Here is a 25,173-nt window from a genome sequence, read left to right on the forward strand (position 1 = left end):
ACCTAGGTTTGTCCATTTCTCCTGCCTTCCTTCCATCACGCTGCTCATAGCTATAATTGGTCCATCCATCCACTTATCCTATCGGTATCCCATAATTGGCATAATCTGGTATCAATTTACCCAGTATACCATAATCTGGCATCCTCTTCCATTTTGGAGAAGGTCTCAGGGGCTGCATTGCCAGAATGGGCAGGGCCAAAATACCAAAAATAAGGTGACCACATGGAAAGGAGGACCGGGCTCCTGTATCTTTAACAGTTGTTTAGAAAAGGGAATTTCAGCAGGTGCCATTTGTAGGCATGCAGCACCTGGTGCAATCCTCTCTTCATCACAACAGTTAGAGCTGCAGGAGCCCTGCCCTCTTTTGTATCTGGTCAAGAGGTCAGGGCTCCTGCAGCTTTAACTGTTGTGATGAAGAGGGAACTGCACCAGGTGCTGCATGTGTAAAAACGACACCTGCTGAAATTCCCTTTACTATGCATCTGTTAAAGATACAGGAGCCTGGTCCTCCTTTGGTCACCCTACACATTTCAGTTGTGGCCAAAAGGGCAACCCGCCAAAATATACCCACATATTTGAGCTTAAAGCTTTTACTGCCAGTACAGGGGAACTCCAGATGTCTAGACTGGGACAATAAGTTGGTTGGGTTTGGCCCACGCACTGAGGTTCAACACCTCTGCATGGCATTGATGTCACCTATCAGGGATCGGGAAACAAGGCCCTATGAAGAGAGACTGAAACAACTGGGCATGTTTAGCCTGGAGAAGAGAAGATTGAGGGGAGACATGAGAGCACTCTTCAAATACTTAAAAGGTTGTCACACAGAGGAGGGCCAGGATCTCTTCTTGATCCTCCCAGAGTGCAGGACACGGAATAACAGGCTCAAGTTAAAGGAAGCCAGATTCCAGCTGGACATCAGGAAAAACTTCCTGATTGTTAGAGCAGTGCGACGGTGGAATCAGCTACCTAGGGAGGTTGTGGGCTCTCCCACACTAGGGGCATTGAAGAGGCAGCTGGACAACCACCTGTCAGGGATGCTTTAGGGTGGATTTCTGCACTGAGCAGGGGGTTGGACTCGATGGCCTTTTAGGCCCCTTCCAACTCTACTATTTGTTTCTTTGTAATGGCTTTTGCTATACAAATAAATAAATTTGTATTGTAACTCTACTATTCTATGATTCTATGATCTCTCAATACAAGCTACTTGGGAGCGAGTTCGGTGTGATGGCAGGCTCGATGGGCTCCTGGCCTGATCCAGAAGGGCTCTGGATCTTACCCTCTTAGGGTCCAAAGGTTGAGGTTTTGGTAACTGGCCGCTGAAACCCAATTAGCGGCAAACCAGATGATTTAACCTACTGGAAAATCTGTTTCTGTTGCCTCCCACAGGGAAGACTTCAACGCCACCCGCTACCCCCAAACGCTGTGGCACGCCAGTTGCAGCTGCACCAACTGCATCAGCTTGAAAAATTTCACGAACAACGGCCATAAAAGAATCTACACAAACACGGAATGGAACGGAAACTCCGTCGCGGTCACGCACTCGGTCCTCGTCTTCTACCGGAAGCCTTGTGAGACGAATTCCACTCGGTTCTACCTGGTGCCAAAGTATCACCCCGTGAAAGTGGCTTGCATCTGTGTGGCCGCTAAGCGGTAATGAACCCAAGAGGTTGTGTGTGTGTGTGTGTGTGTGTGTGTGTTGTGTTGGGAAAGGTAGATGCTGCTTCACCTGGGGTCCTAGTGTTCGTTGGGGGTGTACTTTGGACATATCCTGGTGGTCTCACTTGGGGAAAGGCAGGGGATACATTTGGGGGCGGCTTTGGCTTTGAATTGGGGAGGTGATCCACAGAGCCAAAGTGTGGCTGAGAATGAGAAAGGAAGAGGAGGGGGAAGGGATAAGAAAAAGAGTGCTTCTGAGCATGTGCAAAGTTTCTCCCTCGCCATTGAGTGACTGGAGTTTGCAACCTGCACAAATCTGAAATTAGGAAAATATGCTCCTGGGTCATTTCTAGACTAGGGACCCGGGTGCCTCAGCACCCACCCACCCACCCCCTGAAGTGAATTGGGACGGGAGGCCATAGCACCACAGCTAACTGGGTTTAAATCAGTTTAGCCGTCATGGCTTGCCTTGAAGCTGAATTTGCAAAATCATCATCATAACGCTTAAAGGCTTGCAGATTCTGTCTGAGATCCCTGTGCACTGTTACAAAACTACAATCCCCAGCATGCCTTTATAGGGAGGTTAGGAGGGCATCTTGACGCATGTAGATTTGCAGGGTACACAAGAATCTGAGTCACACTATCTTGTATTGCAATGCGCAGATAAATACACTGAAGGATATCTGATGCTACTGCAGATAAACCTGGGTTATGGTGCGGAGTGGATCCTGGTCTCTTAATGGAATTTATGATTTATTTATTTATTTATTGCATTTATATACCTCCCCATAGCCAAAGCTCTCTGGGCGGTTTACAAAACTTAAAAACAATGAACATTAAAAACAGATATACAAAATTTAAAAACAACCAAAAGTATAAAAAACAATATCCATTTAAAACATGAGAAGCACTCACTACTGACCTCCCCACCACCGCCAAGAGTTGGTTGCCAACTTTTTATTTTATTTATTTTATTTATCATATTTATACCCCGCTCCTCAGCCAAAAAAGGCTCTCAGAACGGCTTACACTTAGTAAAAAAATTTTCTTCTTCCAGTGCTCCTCTGCCTTTAACATTTGCTTGGCTGGGGTTGGGGGGCGGGGGCGAGATTTCAGCAGATGAAAGCTTTTCCCATGGCTGGATTCCCATGCTGTGGAATTTCTACTTGTCATGCAGCTCTTAAAGGCACAGGAGCCCTGCTGTTTAAAAAGTTGGCAATACCAAGCCAAATGCTGGATTCTAATTGACACCTTTGCTGCCTACCCTGCTCCTGAACTTAACCCCCTCCCTGCCTGACATGCATTAATGTATTTCCCCCTGCTACTTTATCTCCAGGATGGGGACAGTGGGGTGGAAAATGCTGCTGAATTTATAGCCAGGCCAGTCTTTAAAGGCAGTGGAGAGAAACCTAAAAGAAAAAGTGGCATCCATAAAGTAGCACTTGAGAAAAGAACGCCTCTCCCGACGTGAATATACCCGGTCACTACGTTCAACATCTAAGGTCCTCCTCCGGGTGCCTACTCTGAGAGAGGCTCGGAGTGTGGCAACGAGGGACAGGGCCTTTTCGGTGGTGGCCCCCAGACTATGGAACGATCTCCCTGACGAGGCTCGCCTGGCACCAACGCTGCTATCTTTGCGGCGCCAGGTTAAGACTTTCCTCTTTGCCCAGGCATATGGCGGCACATCTTAATCACCCACATGTTTAGTTTTTAAACGGTTTTTAATGCTTTATGTGTGTATGTTCTGTGTTTTAGAGTTTTAAATTTTGTATACTCGTTTTTATCTCAATTTTAGAATTTCTGTAAACCGCCCAGAGAGCCCTGGCTATGGGGGTGGTATATAAGTGTAATAAATAAACAAACAAACAAACATGACTCTGGACCACCCCCACCTGCTGCACTTGCACTCCAACTGCTGTATTTTGTCTGCCGCCTCCGAAGAAGCTCAACCTGTCTCCCCACCCCACACTTATTGTACTGTATTTAATTTTCAATTAAAAAAAGAACCTTTCGAATAAATACGGCTGATGCAGCTCCTTGTACGGCGCCCCCTACCGGGAGCAAGCGGAACCTCCCCGCCGCTCTCTCCCGCCCCCTGGCGGCGCCCTCGGGCACTGCCGCTCCGGATCCTGCTCCGCTTCTCCTCCCACGCGCCGGGCCGCTGAATGGGTCCGCCGGCCGGAGAATGCGGCCCATCCGCCCCTCTCGTCCGCTCGGGGCTGCCGGACAATCGAGACCTTGTTCTCCCCGGGCCGGCCGCGCCTGGCCCTGGCGGACAATCCCTCATTGTCCCCGGTTGGGAGGCCGGAGCAAAAGGGGGCAGGTGGACCCCCCCTACCCCATTCTGAGCTGGAGGGGGGTGGGGGGGCGGAGGGCAGAGCCCTGGCAGAGCCCCCTCCCTGAACTGCCTTTGCACTCCTCTTTCCCCACACTGCCCCATTCCCTCTTTCATACGCCCCTTCCTTTCCGTAGCTTTCCTGCCCAGCGCGCCCCCTTCTCTCCATCCTCCTTTCGCTGCCCCCCCTCTCTCCAGCCCCCTTTCGGTTGCCTCTCCCCCCACCCCACCCCCCGCCGTGCCTGGAAATCCGGCTGGGTGCCAGGTGCGCGGGAACAGGCGCCCCCTTTCATCTCCGCTGCTCCTTGGGCCGGACGCCCCCTCCCCTCCCCTCCCCTCCGCCTCCCCCCCCCCCCCCCACCGCAGCTCTTCCACCCCACAGCAGCAGCGCTCGGAGGCAGCAGGATGGGGGAGCACGAAGAGACGCCCGGGGGGCTGCAGGGCTTTGCCCTGGACAAGGACTTCCTGCGCTCCCCCAAGGGGGTGCTGATGGAGGCAGAGCTGGTAACAGACACCCCCCCTCTCTCTTTCCCACTCCACTTTCTCTTTTTCCACTCCCCCCCTCTCCTTCCACATTCTTCCTCAAGTTTGCTTTGCCTGTTTGCCTCTCTATCCAAGCCCTTCTCCTTTGAGTAACTCGTTTCTAAGGACTTTTTTCTTTCCTTTTTTTTTGTTGCACTTTTTCTGTTCTCTTTGGCTTGGCTCCTTTCGTCTCTTCTCGGTCCCTGTCTCCTCCCTGGTTCATCACTTCTGCCTCTTTCCTTCCTTCTTTCCTTCTTTTAGGCTTTGCTTTGATATTTCCTGCCCGCTGGTTTAGGATGCAATCCTGTGCAATGCATGTTTCGACAGAGAAAAGTCCTACAACTCCCATCACCCCCAGACAGTTTTCGGGAGTACAGATTTAGGGAATAATCTATGCAAGTTTAGACAGAGAAAACTCCTACAACTCCCATCATCCCCAGGCAAAGTTTTCAGGAGTACAGATTTAGGGAATAATCCTATACATGTTTAGACAGAGAGAAGTCCTACAACTCCCATCATCCCCAGACAGTTTTCGGGAGTACAGATTTAGGGAATAATCCTATACATGTTTAGACAGAGAAAACTTCTACAACTCCCATCATCCTCAGGCAAAGTTTTCGGGAGTACAGATTTAGGGAATAATCCTATGCATGTTTAGACAGAGAAAACTCCTACAACTCCCATCATTCCCAGACAGTTTTTGGGAGTACAGATTTAGGGAATAATCTTATGCATGTTTAGACAGAGAAAACTCCTACAACTCCCATCATCCTCAGGCAAAGTTTTCGGGAGTACAGATTTAGGGAATAATCCTATGCATGTTTAGACAGAGAAAACTTCTACAACTCCCATCATCCTCAGGCAAAGTTTTCGGGAGTACAGATTTAGGGAATAATCCTATACATGTTTAGACAGAGAGAAGTCCTACAACTCCCATCATCCCCAGACAGTTTTCGGGAGTACAGATTTAGGGAATAATCTATGCAAGTTTAGACAGAGAAAACTTCTACAACTCCCATCATCCCCAGGCAAAGTTTTCAGGAGTACAGATTTAGGGAATAATCCTATGCATGTTTAGACAGAGAAAACTCCTACAACTCCCATCCTCCTCCAGCCAACCATGTCCAAACATGCATAGGATTGCACCCCGAGTTTTTCCTTTCTTTGCCACGTTCTTTCCTTTATTTCATGTCTTCGCCATCCGTCCCCTCCCTTTCCAGCCCTGCCTTCTGCTGCTCCAGGCTCTGTCCAGGGTCTTCTCGGGAGGAGGGCCCGGTGGGGGGGCAGCTTGACCTGGGGAGAAGAGGCCGATCTCAGGGTTAGGGCAGTTATGGGGAAGGGGTTATGGGGTGGTTGATGGTTGAGGGAAATTCTTACACAGCCCATCAAATTTGTTCCATCAGGGGTCGGGTGTGGAAATGACGACGGGGGGACAAGTTGTTGTGGGCAAGGACTGAAAACCCTTCTAGGGTCGTGTTCTAGAAAACAGCGGAGTTAAATCAAAATGTGCCACCTGCCCTTTTTTTACGTTCAGGAATGGTTGTTTTAAAGAGGGCGTGGGGTGTTGCTACTCGCTTCCAACAATCGCAAATCTAGACCCAGGATGTGATTCTTCAGATCCGCCTTACCCACCCTGGTGCCCTCCAGGTGTGTTGGACTACAACCCCCATAATCCCCTGCCAGCATGGCCCATGGGTCCAGTTCGATCCATGCGGATAAAGGGCATGTAACCTTTCTGCAGCCAGCCTGCAATGATGCCATCTGGGACTATGAAGAACTTGGAAGAGGGAGGCTGTGTTTCCTAATGGGTAGGGAATGTTTTCGGTCTAAATAATAACACACACACCCCCGACATAGCTTGGGAAGAATACCTGCTCCACTCACATATTCCTTTGGTGCCTCTCCGTCACCGTGTCCCAGGGCCTCTGCTTCTTGGTGTTCTTGCTGTTAACGGCATCCATTTCAGCCTACATGGGCGCTGCCCTGTTGGAGGTGTTGGTGACACTGGCGTTCTTAGGACTACGAGCGACGCACTACTACGAACGCCTGACCCGGGTCAACTGGCCCTGTCTGGTGGGTAACTCCTCTGTCGTTTTTATACTCCCTTCATAGTGGTCAGTCATGTCCCCACGGTCAGGTTCTTGACCGTTTTGAAAAAAGGCGTTGGAGTTCACCGTACATCCCTAAAGCGTATTGAAGTGCGCTTTACATCGTGATTAGACTACTGCAATGCACACTGTGTGGGGCTACCCTTGGAGACTGTCCGAAATGCGGCCGCAACACCCCAATACTGAAAGATCTGTACTGTCTGCCAGTTGTTCACCAGGTTCAAATCAAGGTGTTGGTTTGTAACCTTTAAAACTCTAAATGGCAAAAGGCCTGGCTCTCTGAGGGGGCCGCATATTTCAATATGGGCACGCGCCATTACTAAGATCAGCAGGAGAGACACTTTGGGTGAACCCCTCGCTTGCAGCAGCCTGGTTGACGGGGACGTGGGCAAGGGCTTCCTCCTCCGTTGCTCCCACACTCTGGAACACCCTCCCTTTGGAGCTGCGACTGCTGTCTGCTCTCTGTGTGTTCAGGAAGGGGGTCAAGACACACAGAGGTTGTCACACAGAGGAGGGCCAGGATCTCTTCTCGATCCTCCCAGAGTGCAGGACATGGAATAACGGGCTCAAGTGACAGGAAGCCAGATTCCAGCTGGACATCAGGAAAAACTTCCTGACTGTTAGAGCAGTACGACAATGGAATCCGTGACCTAGGGAGGTTGTGGGCTCTCCCACCCTAGAGGCCTTCAAGAGGCAGCTGGACAACCATCCGTCAGGGATGCTTTAGGGTGGATTCCTGCATTGAGCAGGGGGTTGGACTCGATGGCCTTGTAGGCCCCTTCCAACTCTGCTATTCTATGATTCTAAGACGCGTCTTTTTAAATTTAAGGTTGTTTTACATATATTACTACCTCTTTATTGGCTGATGAGTTTCGTTTTCTGAATTTTGCAAAACCTGCCCTGGTTGGTTCTAGAAAGGCAGTACGGAAATGCAAGAAACAGATAATTTGTTTACTGAAACTTGCCTAGCTGCTTTAACTTGCATGGTGCTGCCTCTGGTCTTGGGGAGTTTTGGTAACTTTGGCTAGAAGATCCCGAATTCTGGGATTCAGAACGTGGCAGCATCTGGGCAGCCTTGCCCCTTTCTGGTACTGGGTTCAAGCAGTGGAGGCTGGTGGCTCCGATGTCAGTGGGGGCAGCGAATCCTTCCTCACCTTGGATAGTTCCTTTAGATTTCTGACCGGTTCCGACTGAAACCCGGAGCGCATTTGCCGCCCCACTGACATGGGAGCCTCCAGCCTCCACTGATTTCAACGGGTCCTTCTGCCCCACCGCTCAGCTACTAGTGGCTTTTCCCTCTCGTGTCACAGGACTTCCTTCGCTGCATCAGCGCCGCGATTGTCTTCATCGTTGTGGCTTTCGCCGTCATCGCTGCCAGCCACGAGGGCTCCGCTGTGTCTGCTTTCGTGAGTCGCCACCCTTCCCTCTGTGTAAAGCTCCCCTTCCTGGCCATGCCCTTGATTAGAGCTCCTCCCCTTTTGGCATCCTAAAAGAATCCACAAGGTGGCGCTGCTTCCCCTGACTTGGTGCCCTCCAAAGGTGTTGGCTATAACTCCCATCATCCCCTGCCACCCTCAGGCCCGGGGCGAAATATGGCCCCCTGGAGTTTTCCAACCAGTTTTCCAAGTTTCTCCAGATGGCCACGCCCCCTTCCCCAGGCCACGCCCCTTTCCCCCAACTTTTGTACAGTATTTCATCATTCCCAACAGCTGAAATGCCCCTGCAGAGGCCTAGCTGTTGGCAGTGAGAACTTTAAGCTAAAATAGGTTGGTGGTTTTGGCCACACCTTTTCCCCTATAGCCCCGCCCCTTTGCCTTGGGTTCCACCCACCACTGGAATGCGGCTTAAAGGGGTACAACACCCCGGCCGTAGACCAACGCGCCTGGAGGCCCCCAGGTTGGGGGATGCTGGTGTGGTGGTTGAACGGATGTCCAGCCCCCCCGGCACGTGTGGGTTCCATCATGGCTTGCAGACCTCTGTCTGGACTCGGGGCGCAGGAGAGATTGGGCCCATTCGTGAATGCTGCTGCTCCGAACGTGGGCTGTGTCAGGACTCCGGAGCCTTAGACACCCACCTCCCCCCTTCTCCCCTCGGCGTCATTCACCGCCCGTTCTCTTCTCCCAGGTCTTCAGTCTTATCCTTATTGCGGTCTTCTGCTTCGATGCCTACAAAACCTACAGGGCTGAGATGGGATCAGACCAGGGTGAGCTGATTTGGGGTCCTGGGGCTGCCCGGAGGGGGGCACAGTGGTGGGACAAAGGAAGAAACTCCAAATGCTCCCCCCCCATGGTGGGTGGAATACTGAGGCTATGCGCCATTCATGTGCGTAGTGGGTTGAATTAGTGGAGGCTGGTGGCTCCGGTGTCAGGGGGCGGTGAATCCGCTTCGGAGCATGTTCAAAGGAGGGCAACCAGGATGATCAGGGGTCTGGAAACAAAGCTCTATGAAAAGAGACTGAAAGAACTGGGCATGTTTAGCCTGGAGAAGAGAAGATTGAGTGGAGACATGATAGCCCTCGTCAAATACTTGAAAGGTTGTCACACAGAGGAGGGCCAGGATCTCTTCTCGATCCTCCCAGAGTGCAGGACATGGAATAATGGGCTCAAGTTAAAGGAAGCCAGATTCCAGCTGGACATTAGGAAAAACTTCCTGACTGTTAGAGCAGTACAACAATGGAATCCGTGACCTAGGGAGGTTGTGGGCTCTCCCACCCTAGAGGCCTTCAAGAGGTAACTGTCAGGTATGCTTTACTGTGGATTCCTGCATTGAGCAGGGGGTTGGACTGGATGGCCTTGTAGGCCCCTTCTATGATTCTATGATGACCTTGGATAGCTCCTTTTGAGTCCGGACTGGTTCTGACTGAAATCTGGAGCGGATTAACTACTCCACTGACAGCCTCCACTGAGTTGACTTCTTAGTCATACTTAGAGAAACCCCAAGGTAGGTGAACTGGTGCCCTCCAGATGTTTTGGACCACAGCTCCCACAACCCCTGATTGTGCTTGATGGGGCTGATGGGAGCTGTAGTCCAAAACATCTGGACAGCACCATCTTACCTGCCCCTGGATTACACCCACTGAAATTAACGGAGCTCAAAGTAATCATGATTAGCTTAAGGTCTATTGACTTCAGTGGGTCTACTCTAAATAGGACAACGTCCGGACCCAATCCAGGAGAAACAGAGGCAAGGAGTAAGGCAGGACGTAGCTGTTTCAGTGACACGTTCACTGGCTTCGGGTGCTAGTAGCCGAGGCTTTTAGTACGCCAGCGTTCTGCCTCATTGGCAGGATTTTACCGGAGCGTCCGGACGACGGCATCTATGGTGTGTCACCCTCCGGTGTTGTCCCGGGACTTTTCGGAGGAGGGGGGAAAAAATGGAATAACTCCGCAGCGGTTTCTGATTGTTCGCGCTACGAGCAAAGGAGGCGCATCATGGGATCAGAGTGATAGTTTGGACCGCAGAGTGCTGGAATGAAGTGAGGGGGACCCTCCCCAAGGTGAGGCAAGGGAAGACCCATGAGGGGGAGATTACAGTAGTCTAGATCAGAGATGACCGGGGTGTGGATCAAGGGGATGGCGAGGAAGGGTCATACTTTTAAAGCAGCCTCCCCCAGCCTGGTGTCCTCCCGGTGGGTTGGACTACAACTCCCAGAACCCCCCGGTTCTGGGAGTTGTAGTCCAACCCACCGGGAGGACACCAGGCTGGGGAAAGCTGCTTTGGGCAATAATAGTCAATAATAGACCCATTTCCTGCCCTCTGCGGATCCTCTGAAATGTATTTGTGGCCCAAATAGGCAAACGTCGTCTCCTGATACTTGTTTAATTTTCTCTTCCAGACGCAGATCTGGGCTGAGTGAACCAGCGTCCCCACCCACCCCAACACTGGTGGGTGAAAGCTATGCACACAGAGCCTCTCCCGCTCCCTCGCGTCACTTTTCCGCCCCCCTGCCTCGCCCGCCTCGGCTACCGATCCGCTGACAACGCGCGCCCGCCTTGAGTCAAAGCTCCGCAACGCTCCGGCCGCGTCCCAGCGTCCCCTCCCTCGCCAGCCTGCCATCTGTGGGCCTGAAAGGCCGCTTTGAACTGGGATTTTTCCGGAAGAGACCCCCGATCCCACCCTTTGGAGGATGTGGACCCTCGATTTGGCCCAGGGGTGGTTTTGCATGTAATTTGCCGGGGAGACGAGATTAAAGGTGCTTTTAATGTGGTAAACGGAGGTCTTGATTAGCCAGCACATGAGGCCGTGTGTGCAAAGCTATGTATATGCGCGTGAGGGGATGTACATAGACTCTATGTGGTGTAAGAATCTTGTCAGGAGGCCACTTTAACCCCCTCTGAACCGACCAGGGGGGCAATACCCCCTTCCCACTGTTGACAAACTTGGGAGTAACCCCCCGCAACAGTTTTGCAAGAAAACAAGGCGCGTGGGGTTTGTTTACAAGCAGAAATGTGTCCTTTTTTTTTAGCTGCCACAATGAAAGACTGAAAGAACTGGGCATGTTTAGCCTGGAGAAGAGAAGATGGAGGGGAGACATGATAGCACTCTTCCAATACTTGAAAGGTTGTCACACAGAGGAAGGCCAGGATCTCTTCTCGATCCTCCCAGAGTGCAGGATACGGAATAATGGGCTCAAGTTAAAGGAAGCCAGATTCCGGCTGGACATCAGGAAAAACCTCCTGACTGTTAGAGCAGTACGACAGTGGAACCAATGACCTAGGGAGGTTGTGGGCTCTCCCACACTAGAGGCCTTCAAGAGGCAGCTGGACAACCATCTGTCAGGGATGCTTTAGGGTGGATTCCTGCATTTAGCAGGGTGTTGGACTCGATGGCCTTGTAGGCCTCTTCCAACTCTGCTATTCTATGATTCTATGATTCTATGAATGGCAAATTCAGCAGAAGTGGTGCAGGCATTGGTGGTGTGTGTGAGTGTGCAAAACCTGCGAGATCCGTTCGAAATCAAAGGCTTCCCCCAAAATGCAAGGGACCAGCTGCCTTTCCCCATACTGGCCGCCAGGTCGCGTCATAATACAGAAAATAAACCCTGGAGGAGAATTTGGTGCCGACGCATCGCATGCAGATGCTCAGTCTGACCACCGGAGGGCGCCAGTGATATCGTAAGAGTTGAGGCTACTTTCCTGGGAAAACTTGATTAAGACGTCTGACTGGTAATATAATGAATGCCCTCTTTAAACAACAAATAATCTGACTATATCTGGGCAAGTTTCTTTTCGAAATCAATGGATTTCAAGTTGCCATACATTTTCCTCCCTCTAGGAGGGCTCCTGTGCCTTTAATAGCTTCACGACAGGCAGGCATTCAACAGGTGATGGAGGAAATCTATACCTGTTCAATGTCTGCCTCTTGGGAGACTTTTAAAGGCGCGGGGTGATGACCTGACGCTCCCTGTTCAGCAGGAGAGCGCTGGAAGCGACGGATGAGGATGACAAATTGAAAACGACATCTGCTGTTCAACTTTTATTAATTACACTACGTTCACGCTACATTGTATATTCAGAGGAAGGGGCCAGAGACTAAACGCTGCGTCAGCTCAGCCCGGGAGTTCCAAACCGCCTCACTCTTCATCGTGAAGTTTCTGGAAGAGAGAAGGAGAAAGGGGGAAGGAGAATAAAGGAGGGGAGCAGAGATCGGACAAGGATGGCGGAGAGTGACATGTGGGGCAGGTGGTCTGATGGTGGTGGTGTGTTCGCCACGGCATTGGCACTAGCCAATGCCACCACACCTTGTTTTTCTCCAATAGACTGAAACTTCCAGAACTCTTTGGGTTGCTCTCCCCTCCCCACCCCCTGAACTTCCAGCAGGACAGGAAAAAAAAAGTGTGTGTGTGTGTGTATAGCAGTAAAGGTGAACACACACACACACGCCACCACAACCCCAACGTTTTTGGAGCACCCCTTTGCTCTGTTTGGCGGGGGTTCTGCTTCTGCGATGTTACTGCAGCGACCACCCGCTGCTCAGTCTCCTAGTCCCTGCCCAACCCTCTCCTCCGCCAGGCCACGGCATTCACCTTTCCGCCCACGTCACGGCTCTTGGCCTTCAGCTTGTTGACCTGGGACTCGGCAATGTCAGCCCGCTCCTCCGCTTCGTCCAGCTCGTGCTGGACCTTCCGGAACTTGGCCAGGTTGGTGTTGGCCTGCTCCTCCTGCGGAGAGAGGGGAAACCAAAAGTATTGATCACAACGGCGGCCTGGTCTTGCAGCTAGCGACGTCGCAGGGAGACGGGCCTAAAAATGCATAGATGGGGTTGGATGCAGATTTACAGTGGATTCTGGGAGTTGTAGTCTGACGCATCTGGAGGGCACCAGGTTGGGGGGAGGTTGACTTCAGTTCTTGCAAAGTTTGGCCACAGGACTTAAAATCAGAACCGCTGTTGCTTGGGTTTAGCAAAGCGTTAAAGGCCAGGCTGAGCTGGAAGCAATCTGACTTCTCAAAGCTTGTCCTGCAAAGCGTAAGACGACCTGAGCGTTCCAGCAGCTCAGGTTCAGCAAAGCTGATCGTGATTCGCAAAGGCGCGGCGGCCGAGTCGGGGGCTGCAGTTGGACTTAGCAGCTTGACCCTCTTCGACGTTTGTTTCTGAGAAGGGCAGCGGAGAATCGGGGAGGGAAGCTAGGAACTCACCGCTTCTTCCGCCTGTCTCTTATAGGCCTTGACCTTCAGCTGTAGCTTGTCCACCAAATCTTGGAGTCTCAGCAAGTTTTTCTTATCCTCCTCAGTCTGCAGACGAGGGAAAATGGGAAGAAAAGGAGGAGGAAAGCGTCACGTTGTATCCCCGCCTCCTCCTCCTCCGCGATGTTGATACCAAACCATGGTTTGTTGCGACTACTCAACACAATCCCCAAATCATAGTTTGTGAGCGGCCACTAAACCGAGATCTGAACCTTAAGCCTTGAAACCGGTTTGCAAAACACCATGTGGGCGAAAAGTGTGTTGGCACTGAACTGACAGACTAAGATTTGGGATGTTGGGGGATAAGATCCCGGGAATCTCAAGGAAAACTGCACTAACCACGGTTTGCCTGTACCCCTGGAAGACAGATCATGGTTTGGAGCGTAAACGACAGTTAGCACAAACTGGGATTTGAAAGTTTTGTTTGAACCAACCCGAAAAGAAACTTTCTATACAGCTACATTATTTTTAGCGTGCGGACGTGTGTTGGGATTCTCCTGCGTGATTCTGACGCGCACACAGTTTGCAGAGTGCACAAATTGGTTTCTCTCGGGATTTCCAGTTAGGTGTTGTCTAACTCTCAAGCTGTAAAAGGGATTTGAAGCTGGGCTGCCCACACACGCAGGTCTTGCTTTAACTATCATCCATGAGACTTTAAGATTTCAAAAGTTGGTAGCTCAGTGGTAGAACACAGGCTTTGCATGCAGGAGGTCGCAGGTCTGATCCCTGATTTCTGCAGGGAAGGCAGAAAGAATTCCTGCCTGAAAGCCCAGAGAGCTGCTGCCTGCCTGTGCTGGTAAGACTGGGCTAGATGGACCAGGGGTCGGACTCAGGGTAAAGCAGCTTCCACTCTTCCTAAGGTACGAAATGAAAAACATTCCGAAATTGTGCATTCCGAAATTCGGCCAGGTTTGGATTTTGTGCGAATTGTTCTTCCAGCTCTTTTGAGAGCCCAGTGGGGCGACGGGGCAGTGGTGAAGACGCGGCCTGAAAATTCATGGCACAGCTGGCATATGCTGAAGCTAAGCAAGGTCTGGGCGGGTCAGGGTTTGGATCATAACCTGCCTGGCAAACTCCGCTCCGCTGCCTTGACTTCCGCGATGGAAGAAAGCCAGAATGGGCAGGTATAAACACACAAGAAAGGCCCAGTTTGCTCATCCCTTTCCTATTACCAACACAGTACCTTCTAAACTGGGGAGAATGGCCACATTTCCTTATCGTAGGGTGACCACATGAAAAGGAGGACAGGGCTCCTGTATCTTTAACAGTTGCATAGAAAAGGGAATTTCAGCAGGAGTCAGTTGTATGCATGCAGCACCTGGTGAATACCCCTCTTCATCACAACAGTTAAAGCTGCAGGAGCCCTGCCCCGCTATAGTAGAGTGACCAGATTCAAAAGAGGGCCAGGCTCCTGCAGCTTTAATGGTTGTGATGAAGAGGGAATTGCACCAGGTGCTGCATGCATACGAATGACACCTGCTGAAAATCCCTTTTCAATCTGACTGTTAAGGATACAGGAGCCCGGTCCTCTTTTCTCTAGGGTCACCCGTCCTTATCAAATATTTCAAGGGCATAGAACCTCTGTCAGCCCGAGGGCTGTATTCCATTGTGGAGAAGCTCTGGGGGGGGCGCGTTGGTTGCAGGGGTGGGCGGAGCCAAAGGCAAAAAGGGGCGGGACCAAAGGCAAAAAGGGGTGGGACCAAAGACAGAACGGAGCCTCAGGGGAGGCATTCCAACCTTTTAGAAGGGGGGGAACCTGCACGAAAGCCGAGAAGCCAAGGGAGTGTGGCCACACGGGGAGCCCCGGCTTGGGACCCCAGGTGAGCCGGATTTGGCCCGCAGGCCTGAGGTTCCAGCCCTCCCCATCCTTGCACAACCACCCGTTTTCCAGCCGCCATGCCCCCCCTACAACTTCCGAGGCCCGGCCAGAAGGACGGCAGCAGCCAAGCCGGCCTACCTGGTAGGTGAGCTCCTTGATGCGCCGCTCGCACTTGCGCATGCCCTTGACGCTCTCGGCGTTGCGCTTCTGCTCCAGCTCCAGCTCGTTCTCCAGCTCTCGCACCCGGGCCTCCAGCTTCTGGAGCTGCTTCTTGCCCCCCTTCAGGGCCAGCTGCTCGGCCTCATCCAGCCGCAGCTGCAGGTCCTTGATGGTCTGCTCCATGTTCTTCTTCATCCTCTCCAGGTGCGCGCTGGTGTCCTGCTCCTTCTTCAGCTCCTCCGCCATCATGGCCGCCTGCCCCGTTGAGTAGGAACGCGGGCCGCAGTTCAGAGGGAGAGAGAGAGAGAGAGAGAGAATTGTTTCAGTCTAGTAAACTCACCGTATATTTTAACTCCTGTTTCTTTTCCTGGGAGAGGAGGAGAGTTTGCTCTTCTCCTCTTTAAACGGGTGGATTTATCCTCAACTCAAAGGATTGCTGTGCATGTCACCAAGGCGCTCTCCCCTTCACACTCAGCATGCTCCCATCCATCTGAGAGGTCAGCTATACGGTGACCCTATGAAAAGGAGGACAGGGCTCCTGTGTCTTTAACAGTTGCATAGAAAAGGGAATTTCAACAGGTGTCGTTTGTATATATGGAGAACCTGGCAAAATTCCCTCTTCATCACACCAGTTCAAGCTGCAGGAGCCTTGCCTAGAGTGACCAGATACAAAAGATGGCAGGGCTCCTGCAGCTTGAACTGGTGTGATGAAGAGGGAATTTCACCAGGTTCTCCTTGTATACAAATGACACCTGCTGAAATTCCCTTTTCTATGCAACTGTTAAAGATACAGGAGCCCGGTCCTCCTTTTCATGTGGTCACCCTAGTCAACTACTTCATCTCACTTGATGAAAGGGGTGTGTGTGTGTGTGTGTGTGTGTGTGTGTGTGTGTACGCGCGTGCGAGAGAGAGAGAAATATTCAGACAGAGGCTGGGCTCAAACCACATGCTAACTCATCAGTGTGGGTTGTTGTCGAGGTGTGGGTTATCGTGTTGTCTGAACGCAGTGGGTTTTCTGCAGGGGTTGCTCGTTAGCCACGCAGTGCAGTTTGTTAACCACCCCGCACAACCCAACCACAAGCGATGGGTTCTCAATGTGGCTGGCTCGAGAAAAGTCAACCATACTGCACGGTTAACAAGCCACCCTGCAGAAAACGTGCTGCGTTCAGACAACACAATAACCCACAGTGGGTTAGTGAGTTGTGTGAACCCGGCCAGAAAGAACAAAAGATGCCACCCTCACTTTTTTATTCAGGACATATGCCCTTCTCTCGGACCTAAATGTAACGGAGCTGAAATGTAATGGCCACAAATTCAATTTTTCTTCAAACCACCAGATTTCAAATCCAACATTTTGAAGGCCGGCAACACCTTCAAATGTCAGAACTCAAATCCAACTTTCAAATTGTGAAACCTGTCATTGAGGCGCACTTTCTAAGGAACTCAAAGTGAGTATTATATAAGGCAAACTCCCTCAGCACGGCACTCTCCACATGAGCTGGACTGCCAACACCCATCATCCATAACCAGGATATTCTTTTTACACCTTCCCACCCCACCCTCCCTCCCTCAAACAAAGAAACCGTGTCCATAATTGGAAATGTTGGAGGTGGGGGGGGGGAGAGAAAACCACCCATGAAGGGGACGAAAATTTAAATTTACGGTGAGTCAGGAAAACCTGCTTGAGTGTGGCCTCCCCATAAAGCAGCCTTCCTCAACCTGGGGCGCTCCAGATGTGTTGGACTGCAACTCCCAGAATGCCCCAGCCGGCTGGCTGGGGCATTCTGGGAGTTGTAGTCCAACACATCTGGAGCGCCCCAGGTTGAGGAAGGCTGCCATAAAGCCATCCACAGCTTTGCTTTCCTAAACCATTCCAGAAAGAAGGCAGCGTCTTGAGAGGCCGGGCAGTGGGAGGACGGAACCAGGCCCAGTTGCCGTCCCATGCCTTCACGTCTGACTCACGTCGGTGATAGCTTTCTTGGCCTTCTCCTCGGCGTTCCTGCACTCCTGCACGGCCTCCTCCACCTCTGTTTGCAGCTGGGAAAGATCGGACTCCATCTTCTTCTTTTGGTTGATGAGGCTGGTGTTCTGTGGAGAGGGCAGGAGTCAAAACGGCCGTGAGCCAAAATGCGAAGAGGGAGAAATGGGAGACGCTGGCATCACAGAGGGAACATAGCAGCGTGTGGTGGGTTCAAATATCTCCTCAGCCGAAGAACTCACGAGACGGCCTCGGGCAATAAGGGGATGATAACATCGTGTTTTTAATTGCGTTTCGACGGATCTGTTTTTAACGTTACGTTTTTAGTAACGATTTTGTGGGGTGCGTTGTTTTTTTATCTGCCTTTTATTAATGCTAGCTGCCTCGGGTGCCATTTTGGAAGGAAGGGAAGAAAGGAGTAAAATAAAGAAGAAAACCGCCTTCACAAGACGGTTGTAAGGGCTATTTTGAGAAACTTTATAGCAAGTGAAGCGCTCTGTCGGCTAGAGAAACAGCGCACGGATCTGGTCCAACAATGGCGTGAGACGAGGGTCGCCAGAGCGTTGGCAGGCGTCCCTCCTCACCTGGGAGTGGAGCAGCTGCACTCGCTCGCTGGCCTCGAGCAACTCCTGCTCAGCCAGCTTCCGGCCACGCTCCGTCTGCTCCACCAGGCTGCGCAGCTCTTCGAGCTCGGACTGTAGCAGGGTGTTCCGCCTTTCCACAATGGCGATGTTCTCCTTCAGGTCCTCATTGGCACGCAGGGCGTCGTCCAATTGGATCTGGCTGTCCTGGGAAAGGAAAAACGCGACGGCCTAGAGCGGACGTCTTTCGAGCGGGAAGCCACTGGCTCACAGCAAAGGCCTTCAGCCTCCGTTTTCTGAGGCAAGGGCAGCTCTCCTCACCACGACGGTGGTGTAAGCCTCGGACCACCGCCCCTCACACTCTGGTCCACTGAGGTGTGGGCAGGGGCCTCACTCGCGCCTCATTACCTTGAGGTGGGCGTGAGCAATCTTGAGGTGTTTCTGCGCCTCAGACGCCACCCGGTTGGCTTGGCTGAGCTGGATCTCCATCTCATTGAGGTCGCCCTCCATCTTCTTCTTGACCCTCAGCGCCTCGTTGCGGCTGCGGGTCTCGGCGTCCAGGGACGCCTGAAGCGACTCCACCATCCTCAGTTGGTTCCGCTTGGCCTGCTCCATCTCCTCGTCCTTCTCGGCCAGCTTGCGCTCAATGTCGGCCTTGATCTGGTTGAACTCCAGCTGGGCCCGGAGGATCTTGCCTTCCTCGTGCTCCAGAGAGGCCTGTAGAGTCAGGGAATTATCATAATTATGAGCCGAGGAAGAGACCAAAGTAATGAATAATGAGGAGAGGAAGGAGGGAGAGACAGGAAGATGGAAGGAGACAGACAGAGGGTGTGATGGTGTCAAGACCCAGGATGTTCCTCACCTCAAACTCTACCAGCTAGGTTTGCTTAGGTTCTGATGGACCATGGGTACTGCTTCCTCATTAACCCTTTTTCTGAAATCGCCATCCTTATTACAGTGTTGCTTTCTAGTCCATTTTCTTCTTATGTGTTTTTTTAAAGGGCTATTGTGCCTTTGATTAAACACTTCCTGTTTGCAGATTCACTGATTTTATTGCTTCTAGTTGAGTTTGGCTGGGGATTAGTGATGAAATGTCCCTTGTCATCCTTTGTGTAACTGGGAGGGGTTATAATGACTTCTTTCTTTTGGTGGTTTTTCTTTTCTTTTATAGTAAACTACCACTATTTCACTATAAAATAAAATAAAAAATGCAAGGAAACCAGTGATTATAGCTGCTACACATGAAACGGAAGCGGACTAAATAAAAGGGCAAATCATCACTAAAATCCCCCAGCTGTGCTGAAGAGGAAGAAATGAAACGGGCAGAACCTGAAAGGAGGAAGAATTTAATTAACATTATAGAAGGGCCTTGGCTTTGGGAAAGGGCACTGCTTGTTAATATAACAGTACATTAAGTGTTTGTATTAATTTAATTCCACTTCCAGGCAATAGTGAAAAATGAATATAAGAAGACGTGCACCGGATCAAACCAAAGGCCCATCTAGGCCAGCAATCTGTTCACACAGTGGCATATGAGAAGCCCATAGCAGGACATGAATGCAATTGCACCTTCATGCCTCTGAAACCGGAGCTTATAAATAGCCATCATGACCAGAAGCCATTGGTGCAAAGCAATGCCCAAACAGTGCTACAGGGCTCTAGTGTGGTAGCCATCTATGGAATCCAGGCGGTAGCAATCCAGGAACCTCTGGCGAAGATTTTTTATTTATTGAAGACTTTTCTTTACCGCCTTCCTGGAAAAATCCATCAATTCGGTTTACCCCCCCATCCCAAAAATTCAAAAAACAAAATTCATAAGCAAATAAAGACATGGCAGGCGGGGCATTAATTGCCAGGCTCCCTTGCTGCAGAGAAGCAGTCACCAATTGTCAATTTACGGCCCAGAATTGAAGAGACGGTCACCTCAGCCTCTTCCAGAGCGGCCTGCAACTCCATCTTCTCGGCCTCCAGCTGCTTCCGCGCCTTCTCCAGCTCGTGCGAGTTTTTGCCGCCCTCGCTCAGCTGTTCAGTGAGATCAGATATCTCCTCTGTGCAGAGGGAGGAAGCAGGAGATTTGGCTCAGACTCTGGAGAGGACGTGCAAGACTGAGTTCGCACGACACGTTAACCCACGCTCAGAGGTGCAGTGTGGGTTGTTGTTGAACCGTGGGTTGTTTGTTGAACCGTGGGTTAGTGTGTTGTCCAAAGCCAGGGCGTTTCCCACAGGGTGGCTTTATTGCCGCATGGCTTATTTTTTCTTGAACAAGCCACCTTGAGAAACCAAGGCTTGTTTTGGGGTTGTTCAGAGCGGTTAAAAAGCTCCCTGGTGCGAGGATAGATCCCCTGGACATCAGGGTCACAAAGCAAGGAGGCGTCACTGAGCTCCTCTCCCACCCTGCCCCGCTGCAGCACCCGATGCTGGCGTCCCTCCTGAACTCACCCTGCAGGTTCTTGTTCTCCCTTCTCAAGGTCTCCAGGTGCTCCAGGGACTCCTCGTAGGCGTTCTTCAGCTTGAAGAGCTCGGTGCTGAGTGAACGCGACTCCTTTTGCGACCCCTCCAGCTCCGCCTGGGACTCCTCATACTTCTGCTTCCACTCGGCGAGGATCTGAGGGAGCGGGGGGCGGAAAAGAGAGCCAGGAAATTAATTGGAGATGGAGAACGTTTCCTCCTTCCCACCTCTCTTTCCCCCCCCTTCCCCCTTCTCCGTCTCACTCTGCTTTCAAATAAATAAATAAATAAATCTTTGCGCCCATTTCCCTTTCTCCCCAACTGAGTCCTTCACCTTGTCAAAGTTCCTCTGCTTCTTGTCCAGGGCTGCCGCGGCCGCGTTGGAGCGCTCCACGTCCACCATGAGGTCTTCGATCTCGTTCTGTAGCCGGTGCTTGGTCTTCTCCAGCGAGGAGCACTTGGCGTTCACGGCCTCCACCGCCTCCTCGGCGTCCTGCAGCCGCTGCGCCAGCTTCTTCCTGACACACCAGAAGGGGGCGGCAGTGAGCCAATCACCCGGGGGCAGGGAGGCGGCCTCCTTCATCAGCAACTATGGTGGGGGTGTGGAACCCGACTGACTCCGAGGGCCGTTCTATTCTCAGGGGCCGTCTTCTAGGGATGGGTGGGGCCAGAGGCAAAAAGGGCGAGGTCCAAAATACCGGCATAACGTCGCTTCTGGCTCCTCCTGCCAGTCGCTAAAGCCTCCAGAGAGGCATTTCAGTCTTTTAGAATGGGGGGGAAACTCGGAAAATCCATGAACAATTGGTGGGGCGAGAGGACGCACTCATGGCCTTCTGGGGAAGGGTTTTGGGACCCCCCAAAAGCCTAGATTTGGTTATGGGCCCAAAGTTCGGCGTCACCGGTCTATGGAGAAGGAAGCTCTCCTGTCCTTCCCTGGATGAAGGGCAGGAGAGTGGCAGCGGAGGAAAAGGGCAGCGCTGACATCATCAGGCGGCACCAGGAAGCCATCGCCCCTCGCTGCATCTGGGGCAGCCGCCTCGTAAATGGGTCAGCATGGAGCTGTGTGGGCCGGGGAAGAGACATTGGTGGCCCGAATGACACCTGGGCACTGCTGCGTCTTGCCCACACCGCTCTTTAGAGCCTCACGGGCCACAGAGACGCTTCCTTCCTCCTCTCCCCAGTCACGGAATCCAGGCCTCCCCACCGCTCCCCGTTCTCCTACACACCTACCTTGGCGCCTTTTTAGTGGGGATTTCTCCTCCAACCAACAAGCTTTTTGCTCGTCTTATACGCTGCCATTTTAAAATATAACCCGAGCCAAAAGCTTCGCCGTTAGAGGAACCACCTGTGAAGAGCGATCTCCGTGGGGCTTGGGGGGGAGGGGGGGAGGGGAGGCCGCGGAAGGGCATTCCGAAAAGAAGACGGGGAATTGGGAGAGAGGCAGGTGGGCGGGGCGGGTGTGTGAGGGAGAAGAGCGGGGCGGTGTCTGGCCCGCATCGGACCCAGACTGGGGATTTCAGGGCTGTCAAGGGGGTCGGAGGGCACCTCTGAGCATTGGAGAAAGGAAGGAGTCACAAGAAAATCACACACTTCCTTATTTACTTATTTGATGTATACCCCGCTTTTCCACCCCCAAAAAAGCGCTCACGGCAGCTTAAGGAGACGTCCAAAGCTGCGATAGGCCAGAGGAGGTCATGTGACAAACTTGGCCCTCCGTAAGAACTGTCAGGTCAGGCTCGGTTCTTTGGTCCGAGCGGCCCAGAAGAGGCAGCAGCTACCTGCTGTTCCGCACCTTGACGTGTCCACCTTGGCCTCAATTCTAGATACACCATTCCGGAGGCCCTCAGCTAAGCCTGCCGGTGCACCAGCTCCGGTGAAAGGTCAGGGCTCAGGCCCCCAGTTCCAGACCCCCTCACTTACTTGGCCTCCTCCAGTTCCTCTGTCCTCTGGATGGCGTCGGTCTCGTACTTGGTCCTCCACTGCGCCACCTCAGAGTTGGCCTTGGAGAGGAGGCGCTGGAGCTCCGCTTTGGCCTCCGTCTCCTCCTCATACTGCTCCCTCAGCAGGTCGCAGTCATGGCGGGACGACTGGAGCGCATGCGCCAAGGCGTTCTTGGCCTGAGCAAGGGAGGGGCAGGCGTAAATTGGGCTGGTTTCCCCTCAGCCCGCTCCGTCAGGGCCTCTTCCGCTGGAGTCGCTCAATCCTAACCGGCCACCTCCATGTGAATGATAACTTTACCTTGGCCTCCTCCTCTAGTTGCCTCTTCAGATCCTCCATTTGTTGCGTGTACGACTGTTTCCCTCGTGTGAGCTGAGAAACGAGAGCCTCTTTTTCTTCTAGCTGCCGGGCCAGTTCTCCTGAGGACGGGGAAGAGGAATAAGTTCAATTCCACAAGCTGAGGTGTTCTTTTCCCAATCTGGTGCCCTCCGGTTGTTTTGGACTACAACTCCCATACTTGAAGTACAAAACATCTGGAGGGCACCAATTTGGAGAAGGCTGAGCTAAGGGTGCTCTGTCCCCCTCTAGTGTTGACCTTGGGAACAGCTCTAGGAAAAAGGAAGTAAGTAAACAGGAAGAGGAAGTACATAAACAGGAAGCGGGGCAAAATGGTGGACCGTACCATTTTCTGTCAGGAGCTTGGCTTTCTGTGTGTTGGTGTCGTTGAGGGTCCGCTGGGTCTCCTCAAGCTTGGCCCGATAATCTGCAGATTGGTCCTCTGTTGTACGGCACATTTTCTCCAAATTCACCTGCCGACAGAGAGTGGAACAGAAGGAAGGATAAAAAAACGGAAGAAGGCTGGGGAGACCCAGCGACGGCTCTGTATGCCCGTGAGGCAGCAGCCCGAGGAAGCCAGATCAAAGCTTTGAGCAAAGACGCTCTGTGGTCTTCTCTGCCGTCCTTCCGGTCTCAACGAGGCGTCTCATGGCCCTCAGTAGGAAAGGAATCCTGCAGCCGTGTCTTGCACCCCCCCTTGAAGAAGATGGTGTTTGGTTTGTTATGTCGTTGGGTCTGCTGGCAGAAGTCATCTGGCCAGTGGATTCTGGGGGGTGCCCTCAGGTTGTGCATCCCTTCCGCCCCTTGCTGGGTGCACTGTGAGGGCTCCAGGTTCTGGAGCATCCAAAGTCCAAGACGAGACCCGCTATAGGATGCGTCTTGGCTCAGCTTGGGCTTTGCAAGTTATTGCCCTAACACAGCCTTCGACGACTTAATGTCCCCCAAGCGTCTTGGACTACAACTCCCAGCATAGCTAGCTGGGGGATGCTGGGAGTTGTAACCAAACACATCTGGAGGGCTCTATGTAAGGGAAGGCTGCCAGAATACCTCCCAACTTCCACCTCTCGGGAGAACCGCCATGAATGAACGCACCGTTAGTTAGCCCCTTGGCCTCCCCCACCCGGAGGGCACCTTGGCTTTCAGCAGCTGCTCCACGTTGGACCCCACGTCGTCCAGCTCCAACTTCAACTCGCTCTTCTCCTTCTCCAGCTTCTGCTTGACGCGCTGCAGGTTGTCGATCTGCTCGCCCAGCTCGGCCACCGAGTCGGCGTGCTTCTTGCGCAGGGTGGCCGCCGTGGCCTCGTGGTGCAGCGTGGCCTCCTCCAGGTCGCGCCGCATCTTCTGGAACTCGGCCTCCCGCTTCTTGTTCATCTCCACCTGCACCGAGGTGGCGCCGCCCGCCTCCTCCAGCCGCTCGCTGATCTCCTCCAGCTCCCGGGACAGCTCGGAGCGCTGCTTCTCCACCTTGGCCCGGGACGTGCGCTCGGCCTCCAGCTCCTCCTCCAGCTCCTCGATCCGCGCCTGCGCCGGAGGGAAAGGAGAGAATTCCCCTCAGTCCGGCTGGCGGATGGATTTTTCTAGATCTCTGCAAGGCCCAGATGGCATCAGTCAACTGGGGACTGTGAAGAGCTGCTGGGTCTTCCTTTGGTACCTTTCAGCTCTAGGAATGAAGTTCTTGAGAACATTTGACCACACCGGCACATGTCCTGCTGGCTCTTTGGTGTCACGACTTCGGTGCTACAATAGGTATATTTAGGGCTGGCGTCAAGGGTCAACATGCCGAGGGCCCACACCTTCAAGAAGCACCTGGGCTTGGTCCTCCTCTTCCTCTTCCTCCTCCTCACCACTGCAACCTGGTTGTCCACCTGCCTTTTGCTCTGGCCCAGATAACAGTGATGGAGCAGGAGATGCCACTATCTCCTTGCTCACTCACCCCCCCACCCCTGCCAGTCAAGAAGCAGGTGGGAGGCATGATGAGAGAGGGGAGGAGGAGCGAGAGCCTTGCCCCTCAACATCTCAGTGCCCACACTGGGTCTCTGAAGCAGCTCTTTTATGTAGCAGCAGCCTTCACTTGGCAGCTTGGAAGGGGGAAGTTCTAGAAGGAGGGAAATCCCCAGGGCAGGGGGCATTCTAGAGCGAGCGCTGTTCTAGAATGGAAATGCCCAGGGCTAGGGACGTTCTAGGGCGGAGGACTGCTCTAGAACTCTCAGTCCACGGCCGAGGGGAAAGAGCCAGAGGCCAGTCGAGAGGAGCGCTCTGCACCTACCTGCAGTTCCTTCAGTTTCTTCTGCAGCTGTGAGGCCAGGGCCTGCTCGTCTTCGATCTTGCTGTTCTGCTGGTTGATGTCGAACTCTTTCCTGCGACGGGAATTTCAGGAAGTGAACGTCTCCCCGCCCCCACCTTTCTCTCTCTGACCTGCAGGGTTTCCACCTGGCTCACTGAGCTGCCGCCCGCAAGGCTCTGTGCTCCAGAAGGCAGCAACCCCAGGGCTCCCGCCCTCCCGCCAGCCGCAGCACAGCCCCTCTCTCCCAGAAGGTGCTGCACGATGGCCGGGTGGCCTCCCAGTAGCCCCTTCCGGCCTGCAGCTGCAGAAAGAGAGGAACCAGCGGC

General features: G+C 52.7%; 2 protein-coding genes across 2 annotated transcripts in view; one reads left to right on the plus strand and one right to left on the minus strand.

Annotated features, from left to right (window-relative positions):
* Window positions 1-4,376: 4,376 nt before the first annotated feature.
* Window positions 4,377-10,531, plus strand: CMTM5 (CKLF like MARVEL transmembrane domain containing 5). Its single transcript, XM_063137852.1, has 5 exons — window positions 4,377-4,495; window positions 6,434-6,586; window positions 7,932-8,027; window positions 8,746-8,824; window positions 10,457-10,531. Exons 1-5 carry the CDS (start codon window positions 4,397-4,399, stop codon window positions 10,471-10,473), a joined length of 444 nt encoding a protein of 147 aa, XP_062993922.1. The 5' UTR covers window positions 4,377-4,396; the 3' UTR covers window positions 10,474-10,531.
* Window positions 10,532-12,104: 1,573 nt separating this feature from the next.
* The window catches only part of MYH6 (myosin heavy chain 6), a 51,724-nt gene continuing 38,655 nt past the window's right edge, over window positions 12,105-25,173 (minus strand). Inside the window, exons 25-39 of the mRNA XM_063137882.1 lie at window positions 24,830-24,920; window positions 23,695-24,084; window positions 22,910-23,036; window positions 22,528-22,646; window positions 22,210-22,406; window positions 20,624-20,807; window positions 20,281-20,446; window positions 19,765-19,889; window positions 18,250-18,558; window positions 17,845-18,048; window positions 17,245-17,370; window positions 15,262-15,537; window positions 13,257-13,352; window positions 12,647-12,781; window positions 12,105-12,214 (exon numbers count right to left, since the gene is read on the minus strand). Of these exons, the coding sequence (XP_062993952.1) occupies window positions 12,194-12,214; window positions 12,647-12,781; window positions 13,257-13,352; window positions 15,262-15,537; window positions 17,245-17,370; window positions 17,845-18,048; window positions 18,250-18,558; window positions 19,765-19,889; window positions 20,281-20,446; window positions 20,624-20,807; window positions 22,210-22,406; window positions 22,528-22,646; window positions 22,910-23,036; window positions 23,695-24,084; window positions 24,830-24,920 (2,566 nt within the window). The 3' untranslated portion in view covers window positions 12,105-12,193. The remainder of the gene's footprint in view (window positions 12,215-12,646; window positions 12,782-13,256; window positions 13,353-15,261; window positions 15,538-17,244; window positions 17,371-17,844; window positions 18,049-18,249; window positions 18,559-19,764; window positions 19,890-20,280; window positions 20,447-20,623; window positions 20,808-22,209; window positions 22,407-22,527; window positions 22,647-22,909; window positions 23,037-23,694; window positions 24,085-24,829; window positions 24,921-25,173) is intronic.

The sequence above is a fragment of the Elgaria multicarinata genome, chromosome 11 (genome assembly GCF_023053635.1).
Source record: "Elgaria multicarinata webbii isolate HBS135686 ecotype San Diego chromosome 11, rElgMul1.1.pri, whole genome shotgun sequence".
In the NCBI taxonomy this organism is placed as follows: domain Eukaryota; kingdom Metazoa; phylum Chordata; class Lepidosauria; order Squamata; family Anguidae; genus Elgaria; species Elgaria multicarinata.

Coding starts and splice junctions, on each gene's coding strand:
- CMTM5 (XM_063137852.1), top strand. CDS start 4,397: ATGGGGGAGCACGAAGAGACGCCCGGGGGGCTGCAGGGCTTTGCCCTG. Junction 6,587..7,931: donor GGGTCAACTGGCCCTGTCTG/GTGGGTAACTCC, acceptor CTCGTGTCACAG/GACTTCCTTCGCTGCATCAG. Junction 8,028..8,745: donor GCTCCGCTGTGTCTGCTTTC/GTGAGTCGCCAC, acceptor CTCTTCTCCCAG/GTCTTCAGTCTTATCCTTAT.